The sequence below is a fragment of the Cygnus olor genome, chromosome 2 (genome assembly GCF_009769625.2).
Source record: "Cygnus olor isolate bCygOlo1 chromosome 2, bCygOlo1.pri.v2, whole genome shotgun sequence".
Lineage (NCBI taxonomy): Eukaryota > Metazoa > Chordata > Aves > Anseriformes > Anatidae > Cygnus > Cygnus olor.
Genome location: NC_049170.1, coordinates 54228574 through 54253879, shown reverse-complemented (window position 1 = coordinate 54253879; position 25306 = coordinate 54228574). Strand labels below are relative to the sequence as shown.

General features: G+C 39.1%; 1 protein-coding gene across 1 annotated transcript in view; it reads right to left on the bottom strand.

Annotated features, from left to right (window-relative positions):
• The window catches only part of CAP2 (cyclase associated actin cytoskeleton regulatory protein 2), a 64837-nt gene that overhangs the window by 31753 nt on the left and 7778 nt on the right, over nt 1-25306 (bottom strand). The window contains exons 2-4 of the mRNA XM_040548532.1: nt 21122-21246; nt 17383-17483; nt 2168-2245 (exon numbers count right to left, since the gene is read on the bottom strand). Of these exons, the coding sequence (XP_040404466.1) occupies nt 2168-2245; nt 17383-17483; nt 21122-21245 (303 nt within the window). The 5' untranslated portion in view covers nt 21246. The remainder of the gene's footprint in view (nt 1-2167; nt 2246-17382; nt 17484-21121; nt 21247-25306) is intronic.

The window sequence follows — 25306 nt, the reverse complement described above, 5'->3', positions numbered from 1 at the left end:
TTTATAAGCTGCAAGAGCTGAGCTAATTTATTTTTCCAGGGCATTTTCCCCACCCTCTTTTTTTTTTTAAAGGCACCATGTATGACATCCCAACATGACAGGAACTCAGTAAATCCCCTCAGTCTCCACACCGCTGTCTCTGAATGTCTGCAAAGCTACTATGCCATAATCGCAACTCGCTGGCTCATTCACAGCTTTACATTATAAAGCAAACAGTCTAGACAGCTGAATGACAGAATTACTCTCTTTTCTGTTGCATTTATAGATATGCTGTCATCTTCATTTGCTTTTCTCTACTCTGTGCATTCTGATACACTAATGACTAGCTTTCCTGTTTGGATTCCACACTGACTCTGTGGCTCTAGGCTGTAAATACAACCCGAGCCCAGAGGACATCACACCAATAAAATCCTGGGGGGTAAGACCCCCACTGCTTTCCCCCCCTAGGGTTATCTGGTGCTAACTAGCTTTTTCAAAAATGTTAACCAATATGGCTTTGCAAAAGGATCTTTTTTTTTTGCCAGTGAGACGCAGATATAAAGAGCCTGATGCCTGGAACTGTCACTCTCTGCAGTGGAAAATGCTATTCAAATTGCACAGAAAAGGCAGCCTTCAATTAGTTTCAGGTTGTCTATAGTATAGCTGAATGTAAATCTGAACAAAATAATATGTGCGAAAAAGAATTAACAAGCGGTTTTTGGATGCCTATCAAAAAGTATACCTAACAGTCTTTATGCTGAAAAAAAAAAAGTAATTGGACTGGGTTTGTTGTCACTGGGGAAGGAACCTTAACCTGTAATATTCCTGGTATTTTAACTTTGGAATGATGTGCACATACACATATTGTGGCACTTCTTCTGTGCTAAAAGATAGTTAACTGAAAGCAAAGAAAATCATACTGATACCACATTACCACAGGAGGCCACATAAATAGCGAGCCGTAGCTTTTTTGGTCACCAGAGCAGGGACACCAACAATTCAGAGCACTGCATTACATTATGGGCCACTGGAAACTGTTCATTGGCAAATATTTTACCTATGAGCACGAAGAGTTTTGTGGGCCGCTGGGTGCAATTGTATTCACAGCCAATATAAATGACTGCTTGAGGCCTGCACCAGTGGGAATTTTGCCTGTTCGCTGTGAGTCATGACCCACTTCTACTCTCCGAGATCAGGGACAGCTGCAAAAACAACTGATCCCTTCTTACTTGGAACTCTATAAATCTGAAGTCTCACCTGAAATATCTGTGGTTTTTCTTTTTCTTTCCTTTTTTTTTTTGGTTTTTCCTTGAATACACTTGCTATTAAAAGGTATTGATTGGAAAAACTTTCAATCTGTATCTCAAAGATCCATAATGACAGCGAGGTTTCAATAATTCATACTAGTAGCAGGGAGTTCTGATTTGAAAATACAGATTTTAATAAACTATGGAGCAGGGAGCTGAGAAGACAGAACTGAAGAACACAGTGAGCCTGTGCAAGTGAAGTCTTGATCCTCTGCACACTCCCAGAAGGAAGGTTCAAGGGTGATCCCACAGACGGGGCTACCCGGTCACCGTTCCCAGGAATGATACAGTGCTACTGGGCCCTACAGAAACCACAAATGACATTCCATAACAACTCCACAGCTTCCATGAGCTTTCTAGTTGTGAGGGGTTACTGCTAAAGTAAATAAATCAACTTGATATAAAATGCTTTTTTCTTTTGTTGACAAAAAGCCTTGTCTGTCTTCCAAAATTAGCCTAACCTGGACCTCAGCCTAGAGAATATTCAGTCTAGGGGCTAGTATTGATTCTTTTTCTCTCAATAGCTTATTCCCTCACTTCAAGATCTATCACGCAGCAGCCCTGTGGGGCTAGCAAAAAGCCACTGTATTGCATAGCATTTCCAGCTTCTAGAGAAACACTGATCCCACTTACAGCCCTATAAAGAAAACCTCTTTTGGTTTCTGCAATGATATTATATGTATTGGTACAGAAAAGGTTCTTAACTCTAAACCATGTCTTTCTGATTACAACAGTATCATGCTAATAACACTGAAAGCGAGCCTCTAAGTGCACTACATAAATAAAGTAACAAATAAAAGCAAATTCAGGGACTGATACAAAACATAAAGGAACACTGCCTTTTTAATACAATACTCGAAACTCTAGGTTAATTTTCTTACCTCTTGAGGCTCTTGACATTGAGATGCTAACACCAGGAAAGATCTTTGTGCTTGGAAAGCAGCACGTACCATCTCCGCCTGTAAGAAAAGGAGAAATATACATTAAACCTTAGCCTGTAACCTCCAGTACATCTTTTTGGCAGCACAAAGTCAAGTGTAACAGCTCAAATCTTTCTTGCTGCTTCTCATCTAAATCACAGCAAAGATGACTGGAAAAGAAATGTATTACAATACTAGCTTAGCTATAATTTTTTTTTGAAATCTAAGGTTAGGTTTCCTATCTTCTTCAGATAGGAAATAAAACGAGTTGATAGGCAGTCTTTGACTTAACATGTATAAGATTAGTCATGGGAGGACTTACCTTTAACACATCTAAGCATTTTAACGGCAATATTTATACTCTGAGTGCATGATAACAACTTATTAGTGCTGAGACCTGTAACCTGCAAACTGTTGAACTGTAGGCTAGCCTGTAGTGATGTCTAAGAAGAATTGAGCTTAGCATATTTGCTGAGGGACTGTGCTGTAATTCATTCCTTGCCTGTATCTCTGTGAAGACCCAAAGATCAATGACTATGAGGGATGGTGGTTGAAGCTTTTTGGGCAATCTCCTCCCACAGAACTCTAGAATTTGGGTTAAAGCTGCATCTGACAGTTTTTTTTTGAACACTACACATTTTCAGTATATTATGAATGACGTATATTGATTTGAATCCAATCAGTATTTCAATATCACCTCACTCAAGTGGATGAATAGTGACTAGAACAAAGCATTAGCGGCACAGAGGAGAACTATTCATAAGTAGTGGGTATTGCTAAATAAAACCAAGCCAAACCAAATGCAGTTAAGTTAATCTAATATGAATGGGTATATTTATAACCACTTTGTGAAAGGGTGGGGAAGTTCATGGTGTTTTTCTTTGGGGTTTCTTCAATCTAAAAAGAAAACAAGGAAATTTTATATACAGGCCTATGTGGATGCAACTTAAAATACATAAAAGTCAGGAAATTCAAAGTTGCAGCAAAGTAAAACAGCCGAATTGTGTTTATCCATCTTAAAATGTGATGGCATGAATAAAACATTATCTGTTAGGATGAAAATCTCTGCATGGAAGAATGGTAAAAGAGGCCCAACCTGGACAGTATTTTGGTAGAAGGTGGTGTTATGATCTGACAGGCTGAGATTTGGAAGAGGGCAATCATTTCTATAAATGGATAAAGAAATAAATTATAAGGGAAATTGTATGAGCATAAGAGACGTAATATCTCCAGACACAGACATAAATATCATCAATAATAGCAAGGTTTAGGTATTTTTAGACGTTTCAGGAGACTGACTTTTTGGTACAGAAATTTTTAAAACAACATGCAAGGTTATTTTAAGCTTAGTTTTTGTGTGTGAGGAGGATCTTGCAGAACAGCTGACCAAAAAATAATATTCTAGGAGGAAGTGATTATGAATGGATTCAGTTCTTCCTATATTGCAAGGTAGACAAAAATAAATCTATAGATTGGTATTTTAGAATGGCAAGCTTTTAGAAAATAGAAAAATAATTGAATGAAGATGACTGGCCTGAGGAACTTAATGAACTGAATGCAGGAAAGAATGGATTTGCATTAGTAATGGAAATAATCTATACATGCTGGGCAGGAGGGAGAATTTGTGAGAAATGGCTAGTCTCGGTGAATAAATGACTGAAGCAAGATACTAAAAATAAGTACAGAACCTACAAAAAGTGAGAAGAGGCCTTGATTATCAGGGAAAACTTTGTTTCAGGCATTACAAAATAAAGAAGCAAAGGGATGAAAGATAAATGCCTTGTTGAACCACATCTAGCACAGAGCTGTAAAACAAAGCCCTAGTTTTGTTTGTTTGTTTGTTTTAAATCTACTGGAATGATAAAGAAATCAAGGGATGAATTGAGGCCATGACAGTGACCTTAAGGATATGTTGGGCATCCTTATGTTATTCTTGATGTCTAACTTACCTATTGTTGAATAAATACTTTTCCCCAATCTTAAAGGAACTTGATGTATGTGCAGATAATTAAAGGATAACTAAGGAGAATGATGATAGATCAATGGGAATTGCCCCAGTTGAAAGGGAAGTCAAATATATGCAGCTTAGAGTGACAGAATCATAAGGCCCGTATCATCTTTATTCATTACTGCAGATCTTGTTAGATGGAAGCACAAGTAGAAAAGATTTTTAATACATATCATTTACCGATAGTACCAGGTGACAGAAGTATGCAATGATGGATTGGGCAAATATACCCAAGAAGCAGAGAAAAAAGTACTCCAACTGCTTTCATGGGTAGTAGTTTGACTTCAGCACCATGCACATTTAGAACAGATTCAAAACGAGTGATTAAAAACAGAGATGCAAATTAAAAATGGGAGAAGTTGCAATGTGTTATTATCTGTGGTTAAAATCATTACTGTTGGGGATCGTTTTGAGCTGTCAGTTTCTTAGACAAGGATAATAGACCAGATCTAGTATATAAAGATATTACATAAAATGCTTATTGTTGATCCTCAGAGGAAATCCTTACTTTAGATGGAAATAATGCGAATTAGTATAAAAACTCTATGTTAGATAAGAAGCTGGAAAAAATGGAGACAATTTTCTAGTAGGGTATACTATAGAAGGTGTTATTTGAGAGGAGGGAAGTTGCTAGCCATGTTTCTCAGGGATTAGTTTAAAGAACTATCACTATGTTTATTAGTGTTCTAGGAGCAAGAATTAGGTGTACACTCATAAAATTTGGAGGCAACACAAAGTTGGGAAGTTTAATACTATTGAGAATGGCTTATTCATCACTTGAGAAGAGTAAGATAACTTTGTTGTCACAGGTAGTATGAACAGGACAAAATTTAGCAGTTCTGTCCTCCTCCTCCCCCTGCAATTTAAAACAATGCTAAATTTGGGGTGTAAACGAGGAACTGATTGATTAGAAATGCTGAAAACTGGAAAATGTAGGTAGAAAAGCTGGGGAGGTGGCTTTGTGAAAGGAGTTTATGCAGTTCTACAATGTACGTGGCAAAACATTTTCTGGTAGAGCTACAGAAGTGTTAGTACCATTGGAGAGGACCCTGTAAGACCCTCTGTGGAATTCCGTGCCAAGCATCAGTCATTTGTGTTAAATAAAGATGAGCTTAAAGCAGAACTGATGCAGAGAAACCCTATTTGGATGTTTAAAGCAATGGAGTAGCTATCTTACAAAGATAAATTATAAAAGTTTCACTTGCGCTTAGTAGCACAGCAGCTAAGGAATCTGTTGTTTCTTTCTCGTATGGCAGGTATTATCAAAGAGAAGGAAGAAAAGGTCTGACCACAGGTCCGTAAACTGGGTGATGAATAATCACAGTCTCAAATTCAAAAGATTTCCAGCTACTCAAAGAGTGAAGTTCAGAAGGGTTCTTCCAAATTCCTCAAAGAACCAATGTTATTTTAAGATAGAATTTTGCAAGCTGATAAAACAGAGCATAAAACAAGAGCAAAGTGCTCTTAGATGATAGAAAAAATTAAGCCTGTTTTATGAATTCTTCAACATATACTGAGGTGGTAGCATCAATGAGATTTTAAAAAAAATGTCTCTCATTTTGTTTACACTGTATTAAATCCATGCTTTTGGGTTCCCACTGGTAACTCCTGGAGACTGAGCAGGACTTTTTTCTCCACTCAGACTACAATGTCACAACTGGTTTCTTGTCAGATTTTTACTTCTTTTCTGCCAAAGCACTGGAATTTGATCATAACTAGAGACAGACTGTTGGAAGATGTACACTGATGTTCCTAAAGGACCGTCATTGCCTGGGTATGCCTCATACACATGCCTTGCTCATCTGACCAATGTAAAACTGTTGTTGGATGTGGCATCAGGATATACTTCTCATCCAGACACGTATCACTCTTTCATATTTATCAGACTGTGATTAAGGCCACTTTCTCAAATTGTCTGGGAAGAGTCTCTAACAAATCTCTCGCTGTTAAGGGCACCCAAGACATTGGTAACACTCCTGAGTTATTCCTCTGTAATAACTACACTAAAAATGTTTCATATTTTTTTATTACCCCCTATTTGTTGTAGGACATTGGAAATATTCAGTGGTCAGTGGACTACATACTACTGGGGGATACTGTATCCCCAAAGTATATCCAGCCCCAAAGGCATTTAGCTGTATAAAAACCCAAGCACTCACAAGTCACACCTTTGAATTTAAATTTTAATGAAAAGATTGTGCTAACACATTTTGTGTGCTTTTACAAGCACAATTTTAGAGGACTTCAGCCACAGTTACTTCCTTCTTTCTTCAACAACATTGAAAATGGGTTTCTGAGTTTTACTATATCCGAGCACGCAGTATTTCTTTCCATGCATCCCACTGAAGTATTAGAAGAGCTTCTTCTCATTATGGATGCAGTAGCTCAGTCTATTGCCATCCCAGTTCTTTCTCTGAGTCTTTGAAGTGTGACACTTCATTGCTACTTCCTTCTATTTAGCAGGCAGGCTGTGTAACTAAGCAGACAGCACTTTTTTTTTTTTTTTTTTTTTATAGGGAGCTGACTCTTTCATTAGACCCCCATATCCATTGAAGACTAATGAGTGAAAATGGATTTCACTCATTTCACTCAAACGGATTTTCAGAGGGGATTTTTCTCAACAGCTTGTGATACTTAGCCAAGAGATTGCCACAGAATAAATCAACTGAAACTCTTTCAGTTATAATGAATGATAGTAATGAGGCCCGCGTGTCAAAAATGCATGGGAATCATGAGTAAATTTATCAGAGTAGACTGGAACACAAACTTGCACACATTTATCTGCAGATAGATATGGAATATTTAGGAGCAACAGATACTTGACGTCTAAAAACTTTGCGTAATCTTTTTGGGCTTCTTAGGATTGTGCATGGATATAGCAATCATCAGACAGATTCTGCAGCAGAGGTGAGCATACTGAAGGAAGCAAATTCCTCAAAACATTTACTACTTTGTTTTAACAGCTTGTGCTAGAGGCTGGAGGAGATGGCTGTGACCGGGCCTGAATGCCAAGGCTATCTGGTATGCCATTCTCCTGCTCAGTTTCCCTATCAGTAAACTCCGGTGTGCTTGGTAGTTGCCTGAGGTTGTTGATATGGTTGGAAGAGACGAATTTTGACATGTACTCAATGTCAGCCCAGTTCCACTCCTGTTGAAATCTCAGACTGACTACAATGAGTAGTCACCTCTCCATCCCCATCACAGTCACAGCACAGACAGCCCTCTTTACAGTTAAGCCTAGAGAAGTTAATGGAGGAATCACACATATCTAGAAACCATCTTTTTAATGACAACACGTTTAACCTACTCCGTCACAGTACGATGCTAGGTTTTGATATCTCCCAGAAACCACTGCTCAAAAAATTGCCAGAGACTGTGAGAGATGTCCAAGGGCCACAATGCTCCAACCCGTTTAAAGCAGCATGAGGATGGATTCCACCCAAACTTGCAACGTTTCAGACTGTGTTGACATAGCTGCACTGAACCAGAAGCTTCAACTGCTACCAGCCTGGTTTGGGAAAGTTCAGTTCTCCAGAGCAGACATGATCTTAGGATCTGCCTCTTTCGCATTTTAAACATTTTATTCAGTCTAAGTTGCCCATCACTCTGGTATCCAAGCACTAATGAATACAAACATTATTTATGTGACAGCAGTTTGGCAGACTACAAGAGGAAGACTGGCACATGCATTCAGATCTCAAGTTACAAGTAAATCTAGTCTTTGGAAAAAAAAATCAAAACTAAATAGAAGTAAGAGAAACAGACCAATGATTTCCTAATGAAATTTAGTCAATAAAATTAACCTATTGACCTGATAATATTAAATTTGACTAAGGTAATTATATTTAATAACATATTTCCTCAGTCATAGCACTGAAAAGAATAACGTAAATATCAGAATCCACTGAACTTCTGTTGTTGGAGAATAATACACATCTGCATATATATACCCTCAGACATTAGAAGTGATATTTGTAAATCAAAACGAAGATATGTATACATTTTGGATTTCTGAAATACACTTACTGACATTATTCTGAAAGAAAATATTAAACAGGACATGGGGGAAAAGAATGGGGATTTAGTGGTCCAGAGTTTTAATCATAGTTTCTGCAGAAATAATTTTGGGTCCTTTAGGTCTAAGAAGAGACACAATGACTGATGGCAAATAGCAACTACAGAGAGAGCTTCACTGCTATGAGCAAATACCCCAATCTTTCTGTAAAGGGAACAGTACTGCCAGAGGAAGAGAAGCAGTTTGCCTTTACGTTCTGCTTCCAACAGCCTCTTCAAAGTGAAGTGGTGAAGTGGCTGGTGGCTTGAAGGGCAAGAAATGGAAAAAGAACGGAGTTTAGATTAAATATGGGGCTGCCATAGAAACTATCCAGGCCAGCTGAAGAGACAGCATTTATTTTCTACAGCTAATTGGCCGATATAGATTTATTTAAAATTGGGCCAAATGCTGACGAGCCTGTGGCAGTTCTCCAAACAGTGCACTTTATACTGGAAAAGAAAAAGGGAAGAAAGAAAAAAACTGCCACCTTTCTCTTACTGGTCCATATAGAAAACAGGGTTGAAATTGTTGTAAAAATTGAAGTCAGTGGGAGATTTGCCATTGATTTTGATGGACCCAGCCTCCACCTCAGATATTGTCTATTTTCAGACAGATACATTTGGCTACCACCAATCAGCTGTCCTGCGTTTTTATTTATTTATTTATTTATTTATTTATAGTGTTTTTCAGCCTCCATAGCAATGTCTATATTAGGGAATTTTTGCTAAAATTTCTCAGCATTGCTACTGCCGGTCCAGTACCAATGTAAGGTTAGAGCAGCGTTGGTCTCTCTAGCTGTTTCTGTCTGCCAGTGTGTGAAACGCTGTGTCATGTAACTGTGCGTGGCACCAGCCAGCATTATTTATTTGTTGTTTCGGAGTAGCATCTGTATCTAGGTTCACTAGTTTGACCTTTCAGTAAGCAGGGCTGTGACATAAAACACTCAGAGCTCTTACAGCTCGTACGTCTGGTGAAGCTCAAGCCATATTGGTCTTAAAGATCTTTCAGTGCTAATGACCTAAGACAGATGGATAGTTACTGTTTGGGCTAAACTGTTACTCACTTGTCATTTTATTTCTCTGTATTACACAAGCTGTAGAGATGTAGGGGAGTCTCACAGAGATCTCAGGGATCTGCATGTCTTGTTGGCATGTGTACAAATGTGCTTCTGCCTGCACTGGCTGCAGGAACCCCAGTTATTTCTCTGATGGACTGTTTTGCCACTGAGGTCTGCTGCTAAGCATTCCCCCTCTCCATCCCCAGCAGTGGCCTTACAAGCTCTTCTCAGTGGAGGTCCAAATACATGCTGAGGAAATATCTGAAAAGCTATGATAACACGCTTTAGGATGGCATTCACGTGTCCCCAGTTTAACAAATAAAAGTTCTAGGAACGCCAGATGCTTATCTCTGTAAATTAAAAAGGCTACAGCACTTGTTTAGGCATCACTTCATAAATAATCTTTTAGCAGTGTTCACTGGGCACTCTATCATGGACCTTACTTCTTGACTTTCTGTGTCTGACAAATACTGCATATAAAGACTGGAGATTCATCCATTTCTAAGAAATTCTGTCTTCAGCGAGAGAGCTTGGAGAAACAGGCTCATATTGAAATTGTGTTGTGCATGTTCTGCCTCTCACACACTTCAGGACAACTTCTGACATTATTACCCACCTCTTTCTGCAAGCTGTCCCACAGAGCTCCTTAAAAACACTTCAAAGGCTAAAAATGCCAGAATCCGTCTCCTTGTAACTGCACTTCCACTTGTATTGCCTTGGAAGAATCCCAGACCCAGACCAAAATGTAGTAATATGGAAGGAAGTTCATATATATGAACTACATAAGGAGTTCTATAATATTTAAGGTTTCTTCCCACGTAGAGCATGCTTTGCTTTTCAAAGGTGCTAAATACCGAAAGGCCAGATTTACTTGGAGGTTGGGCCTCAGCCTCTCTGAACGGCAAGGTAGTTATCTACATGCATGTTGATGGGATTGAAAACCAACTCTGACCTAAGGTTGTTCTTTAAACAGAACATGTACTGAAACAACAAAAAAATAAACATTTCAGCCTGGAAGAACTACTTCAAGATCCTAAACCAATCTTTTTATTGTAGCTCTGAGCTCTAGAATAAAATACAGTTAAATGTATGAGACAAAATAGCAAAGATTGAACTGTTCTGCAGTTCAGATTAATTGTAGAAATATATAGTTCAATTTATGGGTGTCAGTAGACTAACAGAAGTGAGCAGTGACAGTGACATGGTTTAATTTCTCCCAGTGGACTCTTCAGCATTCAGAAATCTTGCCGTATTGATCATGCAATTCAAATTGTATAAAGAGGCAATACACATCTTTAGCCACATTTTATCCTCATCACTCCTGACAGCACTCCCAGCTTATTTAAAACAACATTCAAACTGTGCATTGTTTTCCCTTGTGGCTTAATTCTCATTATTCACTGAACTCCTTTTTACTAGAAACTGACTGAAGAGCCAGATTCTGAGCTCATTGTTTGTTTTTTTGCTGACTACAATGAACAGCCTTCTCAGTTTCCAATCCCAGCATTTCTAAACACTCAAAACAGTTGCAACCACCAACTAACAAAATAAAAGCAGGTCAGGGATGGGGAGGCAGCATAAGTGAAAAGACTGTGCATGTGCTTTTCGGAAAGAATGGGACCGAAAATTAATAAAAGACTCGCTCGTAGCCTGTAGCAACAAATGACATCAATCAAGCATGGGAGATAAGTGTCACGGTGTGGTACTCAAAACTCAAAAGATGTTTAACAAAAATTCCATATTTTTCAGCTTGAAAGATATGGGTTTAAATAGTGTTACAGCTCCAACCTGAAAAAACATAATTCCTCATAAAAGAAATAAGAACCGTGAGCATTGGTACCAGTAAAGAGTTTTCAGTCATGAGAAATTCGTCCTGATATTGAAAGCAGGAATGTTGTCTCTCAGCTTCTCTGTCTTAGTTTTCCTGATGGACCGAGATAGTTTCATTTGCCAGTGGCTCACTGGAAATTACTGTTGTAAGTAGTCCAGACCTCACTTTTCAGAGGTTGAATGGCTAAGATGACTGTCACCTATGCTCTAGCAAACCTGGACCACTTCGAATCAGACAGAAAGGTAAAAGTCTGATTATCTTACCAAGGCTTCTGAAGACTTCCTCGTGAACCTGGGATCTCCGCCAACTCCATGTCTCACATTATCCCTAACTGAGACACAGTCACGCTGTGTTTGTGGCTGTTAGTGCAGCTGGTCCATACCTGTTATTTAGCTAACTAATTTAGTCATGTAATTGTATCACCTCATGATTTTGGGTTAAGCTGAGGCAGTGTTTTTCAACCTGTGGGGCACTTATGCCTCTAGGTCTGTAGACTTCTTGTAAGGAATCCATGGAAAACCACTGAGAAAAACAGGTTTCATGTCAGTAGGTTCAAATTTGCTCATAAAGGGCTTCACTGAAAGATTTTTAGAGGCTAACAAAATTAGCATGAGCTAGAGCATATGATCAGTTCTTATTTAGAGACTTAAAATGGCTGAAAATTCATTGTATGCCTTGGTGAATTGCTCCAATCATTAATTAAATTAATTGGTAAAAGACGCACCTTAAATCTAGTCTGAACATTGGGTATCATTCTGAATCCATATGGGAGATTAAAGAGCCCTTCACTATCAGGGTTTTGGTTTTTTTTTTCATATGTGCAAGTTATCTTCCAACATTTTCATGGGCAAACACGATGGAGTTTTCTTTTGGTTCCCGTCACATCTAAGGCTTCCCAGTCATATCATTCTGATCCTTTTTTTCTGATTTCTTTTTGAAATCAAAACCTCCTGTTTTACTGGGTAACCACATACAGACATAATCCCTGCTTTAGGGGCCAACAGTTTTAGAGCCTTATCTGAAAAACTGCCCCTGATCGACTCCACTACTTTGAAACAAACATATTTGGATTTAGATAGGAACTATTCCCTGTGCAAAGAAGCAAGCCCCATGAAAACAGGTTATGAAGACTGTTGACAGCCTTGACTGTTTGTGTTTCTGCTTTCTTATGCTTCTGACTGAGGAAATGCCATATGGACTGTTCTCATTATCTATTCCCACCACCACTACCCTAAATTTACAGGTGCATGTTTCTTGTGCCAGCAGTACACTACTAAAGGCACAGTACTGGCTACCATCACACATTTTTCAGGAGGGTCTGTGAGAATTTTGTGTCTTCCTTGCCTTTTTCAGTAAGAGGAAAAGCAAGTGGCATTTTGTGCAATGTCAGTATCAAGAAACAAACAGCTTGATCCAGTTTTCATCAAAATTAATGGAAAAACTCCCACTCTTTCAGGGGGTGTTGGTCTAGACTAGCCATGGCCAGGTTCTTCATGCTTAAGAGCCATTTTTCTTGCCAGCCAGGTGTCTTAGAGTTAGACGAGCGCAACCAGGTCTGCAAGCCACTGCACCTGACCCAATAAATCCCGCTTGTTTTAAAGCCAGATCCAACCCTTAGGCCAGGAGTGAAGTCATCCCTTGGAAAAGACCAATCAAAAGTTGTAAAGCACCTAAAAATGATACTTGTTCTGGATTAACCACTTGCCTACACTGTGCATATTGTATTTCCAGCTTGCTTGTCATAATAAAGCGAACATTCTTCATTGCTGATGTTATGAAATATCTTGTAGACATGTAAGGTGAGAAATATTACTGAATTATCATTAAAAATCAATACTAATATTGATACATTTCCAAGGTTGCTTTTTTATTGCTGATTATTTGTTGTTGTTCTTTTTTCTTTCACTTTGGTGGATGGCAGAACTGTTTTCTATGTTTAGTCTCCTTCAGCTGATTATTTTGTAGACTGTAAAAAATATTTGTCATTATTCATTTTTTTTTAATTTTGTTTTTCCCAGTCCTATGGTAGCTACTTGGTTTGGTGTTTATTTCATCCACCAGAAAATACCTATCACAGAAATGCAAAGGCAGCCTGACAGTGAGCTTCTCTTTGGGCATGTTGACATCATCCTCTCCTCTGAGCTCTAATTCAACTTTCAACACAATGCCTAAAACCACACAGCCTCTGGGCACAAAAGAACAACATGGAGAGTACACTTGTGCATTCTGTTGCCCTGTAAGCAAATTGCCTTGTTAATGAGGAATCAGTCAAATAATGGGTTTGATAGTCTGTGCTTTGATTAGGTAATATGAAGTGCAAAAGTGTTTTGTTTTGTTTTTTGTATATCACAGACAGAGCATCTGGTTCAAAGTTCAGGGCTGTGAATGTCATTGACTAATTCTTCAGCATCTTTCACAAGCAAACACAAGATACAGCTATGCCATGTTTAATAAATACTCTTTGGAAGAAATGAGAACGCTATGATTTTTTAACTTTGCTGATGGGCCAAACTGGAGCTGCACTTTGCAGAGTGTGAATATAAAGATAACTTATAAAAGATACCTCATTAAAGATAACTCCTGCCTTCAGATGTCTGTCTGTATTCACATGGACTGTGCCTGGAAGGAGTAGAGGAGAATGTCATAGCTTTTGAGTAATAGATTAAGAGAAGAAAACCTTTGTGGGTATGTGCATACAAACAACATTTCTATAGTGTGAACGCTTCTTCCTCTGCTCACAATGGTAACAGATCAGTGTGCATGCACACAGAGAACCCCTACAGGTGGGATAACGTGCTGTAACTTGCTGCTCCCCTGATATGTTGTTTGCATGGTCGTTCAGGTAAATGAGTTGTATCTTAACTCTCTCCCAGTAAGGAACAAGCTAACCAACAGCCTTTGTATTCCTGAGCGCTCCAATCTATGCTACACAATGTAGTTGGTTGTCTGTCTGAGCTCTGCATTTCAGCAGCTGGAATTTGATGATAGAGAGGAGGAAAAAGAAGTCAGTATTTCTCTGGTTTTCCTTTCCAAGCTAAATAGCTTGGATGAGAGAAAAGGGAATATAACTGAATCACCCAGTCAATCTGTTCTTTGAACTGCTGGGGTTTGGAGATTAGAGAATTCTTACAAATAAACAATAATAAAAAGGCAAGTATTAGTGCATGTGTTTGACAGGAAGGCTGTAATTCTTCTCTGTTCCACAACACATGAAATATTATAATATGGAAATTTTATGTTATCTGTCTTTTTCTTGTAGAACTAGTACATTCTCTTCTTATCATTATGTCTCATCTGGTACATTGTTCAAACTTGAGCCAAAGTATCCCATCACTTGAGATACCACAAAAACAAAAACAATGCGTAGACGCTCATCATAAACACATCACAAAAACCTGTTCTTGCTCTTCTGAAATCCTGCTTGCTTTGCTTTGACATGGCAAAGAGCCCATCAAATCTGCCTGCCAAGTGTTCTCACTGGGACACAGTCTGAAGGTAGACTGTCTTCCTCAGGCAGTTCTCCATAACCCTCAGCACATTTTCTGTAGTGGTGGATGCATCAGGGCAAATAATGATAGGACTCGTACCTCTGTGGTCTAGCAATCAGGCAGTGCTATTGTATCTGCTGGACATAAGAGAACTGTCTATGCTGTAGGCCCGCAGTCTATGTTTTACTGCTTTTGAATTCCCTCACTTTGAGAGAAGAATGGTCCAGTGTTGGTGCACATGGTCCATCAGCTTCAGGGCTGTTCTAACCTTTAATAGTTGGTGACAGCCTTTGAGGCACTGGTATGTCAGGACAAGGACAGCTGGTTGGCAGCAGTCCTGGCCATGCTCACTATTCTCCGACTTCACATGCTCTGTCATGATGACACGGACAGCATACAGGTCCTTCATAAACTCTGTGCCTCTAGGGGTCTTTGTATGCCACAGAAATACCCATATAATCACCAGATTTTTATCCCACAGTGATAGGACAGAAAAAGGATCTCATCCTAGCCATTTAGGATAATTTGTTTTAAACAGACTACGTAAAAAGGCTAGCCATTTTATCTGTCGTTTAAAATGTGGTTAGTTTCTTTAATGCAGTTGACCCCAGAGCTTCAGCATTGTACTGTAATTTGAATGAGAAATATGTTGCTCTCAAGACTGAGTCTAAGCAGAACACTTCTTTGATAAACTAATCTTTGTAAAATCCACTGTGCTGCATGGAGCCAGGAGCTAGCTGTTAGTTTTCTTTTTTATTTTTGTTCCCTTTCAAGAGACTATTTCAGCATGCTGAAAGAATAGGCGTGGGGCACACAACAGATCCTAGTTATGACTGTGTTCTTCCTTTCATCAGAAACACAAACCGCACAATCCTTACAGCAATCAGCATGAAACACATCATGTTAAATCCCTTATTTCTGTAGCATAATATAAAGTCTCTCTTTCATTCGTATTACCATTCTGGTCGGTCAGGTATGTGAGGTTTTCTAGGCAACAGGTGTTTTCTGAAATAAAATACAACCTTCCCTTCAGCTAATTATGTGGCAGAGACAGCAGCTGCAAGTATAATGCTGAAGACACATGGTCTATAAGACACCCAGAAGAAAAATACTCCTTGTTCCACTTGTTAAGGTAAAGCACAGATGTTGCTGCAGTGATAAGTATGAGCATAAGGCAACCAGAGACTGCTTCATGCTGTAAATTCAGGATCTAAGATTTCAGAATATTTAATAGGCTGCAATCATAATCACCAGTTTCTTTATGTAAAGTTGTTTATGTATAATCTTGTAGTCCTAATACATACTCCTTATTGTAAACTGGTTTACATTACACTGTCATCAACAATATGCTGGGGACTACCCACAGATGTGGCAGATAAATTATACATCTTATTTTATATGGACTCAATTATATGTGTCAAATAGTGACAAATGTGCAAATTAATACATTTACTGATTTTAAACATTTATAGATACTGTAAATTACAAAGGGCTTAGTCATTTACAATGTTAAATGCAAACTTTTTCATTGCTTAGTGTTGGTGTGCAGTACTAAGGCTAGTTCTGTATATCGGTTTTAGACTGTTGAGAAATCAGCTGCAAAATAATGGTGCTTAATGAACTTCATGACCAAAGCTAGAACAGATCCTTTCCAGGGACCAGTTCTCTGCTCTGTTAGGTGTACAGGGTTTTTTTCCCCAGTTTATTAATTTTTCCCTTATTTATTTTAAGAGCTAAGTACATATATAGCAACTTACAGAATAGCTGTTAATGTAAAAAGACTTTTTACATATAATTTCATTTTACAAATAAAATGGATGTCCAGCATTTCCTTAAAAACACAGGGATCCTCTAGAACCATCCAGTCCCTTTACTCCTTCTAGTTCTTCAGGCCTAACCTGCTCAGAATCTCTATCCTACTCACAAGAACTTTTAACACCACAGACAAAACACAGTTCAGATAGTTCACAGCTCTTGCTCTGTCAACAAACTGGTTGCTTTGGCTGTCTTGCAAAGTACTTACACTGTCCTTTCAATCCCAGCAGCTTGCAGGGCTGCATGCTTTTCTGGCTACAGTGCTTGTTATGTGGGGCAGCAGCTGCAAGGAACTGGGGAATTATGAACACACATGGAGATGGGTCTGATTGCAGGGATCCACCAGATAACATCAAAAGCTTCACACTCCTTCAGACCTTGCTCAAACTGACCCTGTGTGTATCTTTTGTGGGTGTTTTTTTGGCGAAACCTACACTGGTAAGCTGTAGGGAACTGTGGTAAAATGAGTCCATATTTGTCCTTCTACCACCAAGTTTACAGAAGGCAGGCTTAAAAAATAAAATAAAAAAAAAGCTCTGATTACATGGTTACAAAGTAATTTCATCATTTCTTCCTATTGTTTGTTGTTCAATTGCTGACTCTTGTTCTTAACTATGTTCCTGTCCTGCAAAGGAACCTCAGCAGCCAACAGGACAAATCAAATTGCTTGCAACTGAGAATATTGATATATTTTGCATGCTATAATCTTCAACCTTTGGTGCTGTAGAAGAGGAGCAGCCTCTTATGAATCCCAAAGGCCTTCCGCAACTAAATGCCCTCAGTGTGTTATGGCCATGTTACCAAGAACTAATAATTCAGGAACTGCTGTTAAAATTCTCCTCTACTCAGCAACGAAGGCTGGTCACGCAGTTTCCAAGACTTGTACATTTACAATGTGGGTGGAAAATTTGAGTAATACTCACATGTGTCTTCACATCACCTTCAAGAATCTTGCTATGCCTGAGAAACTCAGCAACACTTCCATTCAGCAGCCTATCAAATGCTTCGACATAGGGTGCTATGCCTGCAGAACAAGAGCATTCCATTATAATGGGCTCAAAAAGCACATAACGTATAGAGCTTCTATATTCTTCCTATGTAGTACATGGAGGAGAAATAGCATAGAATCAGGGAAAATTGCTTTAACTTAATTTCTGCTTTACTCACTGATTTGTGAAATCAGTGAAAATCAGTGAAAAATGATGCATAATATTTTTTTTTTTATAGAAAGAAAGAAAAACAAAACAAAACAAAACAACAAAAAAAAAACCTGCTCCTGGTATAACCTGGCTAGGAGCATGAAGGGAATTGTCTTTGTAAACTGTAAGTAAGAAGCCTCTTTTGTATTAAAATAACAGGTGCTATAGTAAATATTTCTCAGCCCTTCAAAGGCCTACTGGCCTGACAAGGGTGATTGTCATAACAAAACTGTATTACTGCACATAAAACAAATACCATCCCCTAAAAAGAATCCGCTCTGTACTGAACAACTATTTTTATACCATCCACCCATTCCTGCAGCTCTCCGTATTGTTCGGCAATCATTAATAAGTAATTCACTTGCCAGCAAGCTAGAGCCTCGAGAATCGACTGACAGTCAATTGATGCAGTGAGATGTGGTAATCTCCTTACTTTGTTGTGTAACCTTACAAAACTGTCCTCGAAGAAAGAAGGCTCAAACAATTCTTCTAGCTAGCACATCCCACTATGTATGTGCTATATATGCTGATGGAGGAATAAAAATGCTGTGTTCTGTATGGTGTACAGGGCAGTTTCCTGATTGAGTGGACAATCAGAAGACTAAGATGAGACTCAGTTTCTTACGTAACTGGCTTTCTAAATGGCTTTATGTGATAAGGTTTAAGATGGCAGAAGTAATCTTTCTTTGGATGCTTTCCAGCCCACTCCTTCCTCCCTGACATATCCTCATGTCTATGCCGCAGAACCTGTACCGGGTCCAGCACGAGCAATGCATGTGTGAATTTATGGCATCCGTAGGATCTGAGAGACCAAGATTAATATTCTTCCCAGCCTCTCTCCCTCCTTAATGAAGCCTGAAGGCTGCTCTGAAGAGGTACCAGGCTTTCTCCAGAGAGTTTGCTTTAACCTTTTGGCACTATATGACAATTGTGTCCAAATTCATAATCTTGAAAGCCCTCTTTATTTCATAAGAGTCATCTGGCTCCTTGACAGAAAAAAGAAAGGCTTTGGCAATTGGAGTTTGCAATGGCCTGTGTGAAAAAAAAATGTAGTTAGACAGCTAGGCGGGATTTCAAGGCTCCTTTTGTTCCCTTGATGTCACTCACCTTTAATTCTGAGGAATTTCTGGGCTTTCTTCCATATTAAGTGTTTGTGTGTAAACCCCTCGAATGACCTAGTGTACAAAAGGTTTTAGTTGTGGAGATGCTTTCCAAAGCCCATTTGCCTTCTTTGTCAAAATCTGTGTGTGTCTCCAAGAGAATCATTGTAACCTTTTCCTTTAGATCAGACTTCTAAATAGCAGTTCACCAAATGGCAATTGTGCTATGCAAAACTAGAAAGCAACTGTGCTATTTTTTACTATTCAATACAGCTAACTCCCAGGAGAATTTACTATAGTGGGCTGTGCAGAGCCATTGAATGATTTGTTTGCAATCTTGTCATTGTAAGAAACAAGTAAAGGTACATTCCTCCCATGCTCCCCACTATTTTGTTGTTTCCAAAAACGTGTTAATAAACAAGGTAAGCTTGCTTTTTGTAATGCTTCCAGTTATGGAATGGTCTTTTAGTGGGAGGGGGCACGGTAGAAGAAAACAACTTACCTCCATTTCCTCTAGAAACTTAAAAAATGTCACACTCTTTGGCATAGCGTTAGTTTTAAAGTAGGAAAAGAAAGAGAGACCTGTTCTGTAAGACTGGTGGCTCTGCAATTGCTGTGGAGACTGAGTGAACCTCTCCAGAGACACAGTAACACAGGCATACAGAATTACGTTTGTGGCAGTCTATGTGCATCCATCATCCAAACTGAAGAACTGCTGCAATCTTTCCTACCTGCATCAGCAACAGCTAGTTCCCGAGTCCCCAGGTGAGCCAGCTCGGCCTGGAGACATGGTACAGGCTGGGAAGTGCTCTGTGGTGCTGCTCATATCAGTTTCTGCTGCTGTTTCTCCCAGCGGGTGTGTTTTATAATCTCATTCCTACAACATTCATCAGTCGGTTTCTTCTGAGGATCTGCTGGGGATTTAAGGCTCTGCTTCCCTGGGGGGTGGGGGTAGGTGAAGCTCTTCATCTTATTTAACTCTTACGCTAGGGCAAGGATATAGTAATTTTCATGAGGGCACCTGACATGCTGAGTTGATCTCTTTTTGTAATAGCAGCCCTGGTTCTGCAGTTCTGAGCTCTGGATTAGTACAGAGATTCACCCAAATGGGTTCATTATAGGATTGCCTACGTTTTTAAAAAAATGTGGGCTTCCCTCTGGTGGTTGATTTATTTGTCAACTCGTACATGGATCATGTTTCTGCATGAGTTTGCTAAGGTTTACTAGCTCTCTAGATTTTCTCCAGACTGTACACATTTTATTACTGAAGCTTACTCTGACCAGCCAACTCATCTGCTCTGGGAAGCCTACTGGAAGCTGCTCCCCTCCTGCCACAGAAACACACTGCTTTAAGTCAGCTGCTCCACAGCAACTGCCAGCACATAGGCCTATGGCACACGGAGCTGGGGGAAGGTCCCTCACATGTCTTGCTGGGCGAGGGTTGGCATACAGTTGTGATAAAGCAGCTGACATACAGTAGCTTGCTTCTGCCAATAAAGAAGATGCCTGTCACTTTCTGCTTGTTCTGCAGCGCTCTGTACAGCAGCTGAGCCCACACTGGGATGCGCTCTGCTCTGGAGAAGGCAGGGAAGGGCTAAGGAATATGGAAAGCGAAGGACATGAAGTTAAGAAAGGGATATATGCAGGGACTGTGGGTAAAAACAAAACAAAACAAAACAAAACAAAAAACAAAAAACACAAACAAACAGCATCTCTTGAGAAAGGAAAGGGTACCTCTATTCAGTCAACATCAGAACTGCCACATTTATAAGGTTATTTAGCCTGTAAATTGCAGGAACAACAAAAAATTTAGGGAGTGAAAAAATATGATTTGGTGGTATGACGTGAATAAATGAAGACATTTCTTTCATGTATCTCCAATGCAGCGCTTGGGAAATCCACTTGAGAAGGGACAGCTCAAGAGGGATCAAAGTAAGGCCAAGGATGTGTAGCAGCTCTTGGTGAACAAATGCTTATGAACAAACTCCTATCTGATTAAGGATGTTAATCAATTGAATGATGCAGGTCTGCACTGTGAAATTCAGAGAGTTGGAAAATAAACTCGGTGTTTATATCGGTGACTTCAGGAATATTTATGCTGGAAATTTTTGGGATGTCTCATTTCTTCTGCTAACTGGGCTCAAGCAGACATTTTCATCTTGTGAGTTATCTACAATATAAATGCTAAAATGGAAAGAGCAATAAAGCTTGAAATATGGACAGTATATTTAAGAGACAAGACAAACCATGCATTTTCTAGGCTATATCAATTTATAATCATGCTTAGAAGAAAAACACCTGCTCTTCTTACAAGTTGATTTTTAACAACAGAAGGAGGTGGTACCTCAAAAAAACAGACTTACTTCCATTGACACCATTAATGGCATCGCACTCCATTCCACCAGATCTATGTGAATCTGAAAATAACGATTCAAGTCGAGTCACTGCCTTCTCCAGTCTCTCCATCAAGCCATGAGTCTCTGCCATTCTGTAAAAATCATTCAGGACAGAAACAGTGTTAGTTCCCTTTGAGGAATACCCATGCTTCATGTTACAGTTCTGTTCATCTGGTGGCTTTATCAACTTTTATGGCAAAGCTCATGGGTTTTAAATTTTGTCTCTCTGGCTTATAAACAGTTGCAGGGAAGCAGCTGACATTGGGGGACTTGCTTCTGTGATAAGAAGGGATATGATCAACCCTTGGTTTTCGTTGTAAATAGCGGATACAAACCACTGCTGTGTAGCTCTGGGCAGCCTATATTTGGGCAGTTTGTGACAAATATATGTGGATACTTCTAATCAGGTACTGAGATGGCTCCAGTGTTTTTATAATGTATTTGGTAGAAACTTATGCCTACAGTGATTTGCAACAGCCATTTACTGAGGCAAAAATACAGACTTAATACTTGACTGAAAGCCAGACTTTAAATGTACACCTCCTGATTTTTCTAAAGGTACGTGCTGAAATTTGTCTGGGTCTTTTATGCTTTGTAGTAAGATTTAGCCACTTTATTAAATGACTACACAAGAAGCCACAAAGGTTTTCTGTTTGTTCTTCTGATGTGATTTCCTATCACTTTTTTTTTTTTCCTTATGAAAGTACCTGATGTGAATCAGTGTTTCTCAAGCTTTTTAAATCGAGCACTAATTACCCTTTGGGGAGAAAAAAAAAAAAAAGCCAGGGCCTACTTATGCAGTGCTGCAACAGTAATTCTTGATGTAAAATGAAATACAAACGTGGCTAAATTTTGAACAACTCACATATCATTTCATTGCCCCACAGTGTGATTATCGGTTTTCTTACATGCGAGGAAGTGTAGGCACTGACACTTTTGAACACCGGCCAATGTCTCAGGGAACACAGCGCTCTATACACTACAGACTGAGAAACAGTTACATAAGCTAAGAGAAAGCTATGTTTAACCCCCCCCCCCCCCGTCATTTCATATAACGAGCTGAACATCCATGTTCCTCACTTAAGGTTGTGTTTCATTCTGCTGAGTGATGTACAGGAAGGGGGCTGGTGGTGACCCTGATGAACATGATCCTCGTGGGCAGCTCAAGCAGAGCTCCCACATGAAGGCTTGTATCCCCTGCCCAGCGCTAGGGTGGTGTGGAAGTGGGGACCATGGGGGAATCTGCATCCCCAGCCAGGGGAAGCTGGCAAGTAGCGGCTCTGTGGTCCCTGCCCTGTGGCTGTCAGGCACAGGACATCGGTGTGTGGCTTGTAGAGTCAGAAAGGTTAGGCAAGCCTGGAATATACGTGTAAATGCATCAGCTGCTAATGAACAGCCTGTTAAAAGTGATGGTATTCTTGAGACAGCCAAGGGTAATACTGGATTGCAATAACCTGTGCAATGCTGTGCAGCACTAGCAACCAAAGCAAGCAACGCTGCTACAGTGTCCCCTTACCCTGGGGAGAAAATCTAAATGTTATTATTAAAAGTAGGGTAATATAAAAAGAGGGCTTTTGATTTCCAAATCAGTATTAATAATCCTAAAGAATAAAAATAATCCTTTTTATTTTGAAAATTTAAGTGTGAGAGAAGCTACTAGGATTGTGGAAACACATGCAGAGCTCTCTCAGTGAGTCATGCCCTCTGTCAAACAAGGTGGGACCTTCAGACTTTACCCTATAAATATAAGGGGGGGTGAGTTTGACCTAGGAGCGAAACAGAAGATTTTACAATGAGAAAGTCTCAGGAGAACCATTCTCATGAGAAAGTTTTGTCTGGAGTTTATGCTTTTTTTTCTATTTACATTAAATAAAATAGCAAACCCCCAAAGGGGGATGACATTAAACAGTTTGCGTATAAACACTGTCCAAAATTCAGAGGGGGGTCTCTTCTGCTTATATTGAAAATGTACACTGTTCTTTTTGAAAAATCAATGAATTCTCTAAAAAAAAAAACTTTTTGTAAGGTTGCAAGTATCTTGGCAGGAGTGATATGAAGGTATCAAGAGAGCTTCCAAAATGTGTAAGCTTTCCTGAGACTATTAAACCTTTTCTTAAAACAAAGCACTCTTATTCCTCAAAAGTATTATAGGCATATTCTTTTCACATTGTATCCTACTTTGTAAAGGCTTAAAAACATGCCTGTTTTAAAAGTTATTAAAGTTTTTAAACTTAAAGTTTTATTTAAAAAGTTTTAAAGCAGTCTAAAGTCAGGCTGGTCTAATGAAGCATACTAGCAGTCAATTCTTTTCATTAGTATTTTAAAGTATATTTCCAGTATGTTTCCTGTTTGTCTTTACTTGAAGACATAGACTGTTGGTAACTATATTAGCTTCCATCTGCCCTAAAAGTTCCATTGATGACATGTACACAACTTCTTTGGAAGAGCTGTTCCTTTTTTGCCTCTTCAGCCTGATTTTGCCTGTCGAAGGATCCAACTCTGACTTGACTACATGCACTTGGACTAATCTTACAAACAAACAGCGATGGATCACACTTGTAATGCTCTACCCAAGAAAGTGCCCTCTGTAAGATGCTAAAAATATGGGTTATGGTGTCAGAAGCTCAAGAGAATGACCTGACTTAATAACCCTGTGGACATTTTTATCCAATACTCTCCAACTGCAAAATAGACTTTTGTTCACTGTATTCTTCACAGCTTTACTCAGTTCCCATAAGCTGTAAAACTACAATGTTGTTCTTCTAAAATCAGATATCACCAGCGAGACAATTACAGAATGGTATATTGTTCTAGTCTCTTTAGACAGAAGTCAGAACCATTTATACCAAAAAATCAGGGCTGCCAGGTTTTTCCTTGTTTTTATGAGAAATGTTACCCTTAAGAACTCCTCCGTTGTTATGTTTACACTGAACCCATCTTTTTTTCTGCCTACTTGTAGACTCAATTCATGACTATGTGGTATTTGTATCTATACGCATATACATGTGTGCAGGATACATACAGTTATCCTGTGTAGGAATAAAGTATACTTTTGCCATTACTGTATATAACACTTCAAGAGTAAATTGGTCATACATCCAATAACCCTACATTTACACTTTGCTTTACCATCAGTCAGCTAGGTTTCTTACAAACAAGACTGACATTAATGTTACTGATCTGAAGTAAAGACTCCACTGAGCAATAGCATGACAAATCTCTTGAGCCATTCTCAGTATAAACATTGACATCTTTGCCCATACTTAGGGATTCACGTATCTGACTCATATTAGGACAGCCTTCAGCATTTTCTTGGCCTGTATTCAGAGTCCCTCTTGTTAGTTACCATTCCACACTCCACCGTGCGTGGTGAAACCGATACTACAAACCCACAGCTCAAAAGGAGTCAGAACACAAGTGGTACAGCTTGACTCTTGTGAAGATACTGTCTGTGTGATGTAGCATCAGAGCTTATATTATAAATAAATAGTAAGACCGGTCTATTTACAGTGCCAAATAAAATCTTTGCATGTTAATAAAAAGTAAAGAGGATGTAAATACATCTGTGGGATGCCCCCACTCCCATAAAGCACATTTTTTACATCAGGACAGATTCTCTATTTTGTTTCCACCAGGATTTTAGTTAAAGCTTTGATCTTGATGTGGATTATCAAGGTTAATCATATACCTTTCCCTACAGTTGATGCTGACTACCTGTAAGGAGTTAAGAACAACAGTGCTTCAACTCCAGTGTGATCCTGGATCCTTAGTGGAGAAGCACAATGTTCTTCACTGAAAATAAGGTCGACTAAGAGCTAGGAAAGGTGTTAAATCACATCTAATGACAATTATTTAAATGTTGTCATTGCTAACTGTCTCTTGAACACAAAAAATAGAGGATCCATAGAAATGCCCAGTTTACTGTTGGTGGTATCTTTTTTGGGGGTGCTAAAGGCATGTGACAATACAGCCACCTGTCATTTCTTCCCCCCCAAAAGTGAGGAGGGGCACAATGAAGGCCAAAAAGCAGACATTTTATAGACAGGCCCTGGGAGAACAGCACTGTTTTTCTCCCTAGTTTGGCATCTGTCTTAAAGATTATCAAGGGAAAAGGAAAAAACTAGTCAGTAGACTAAATTGCCTGACACATTC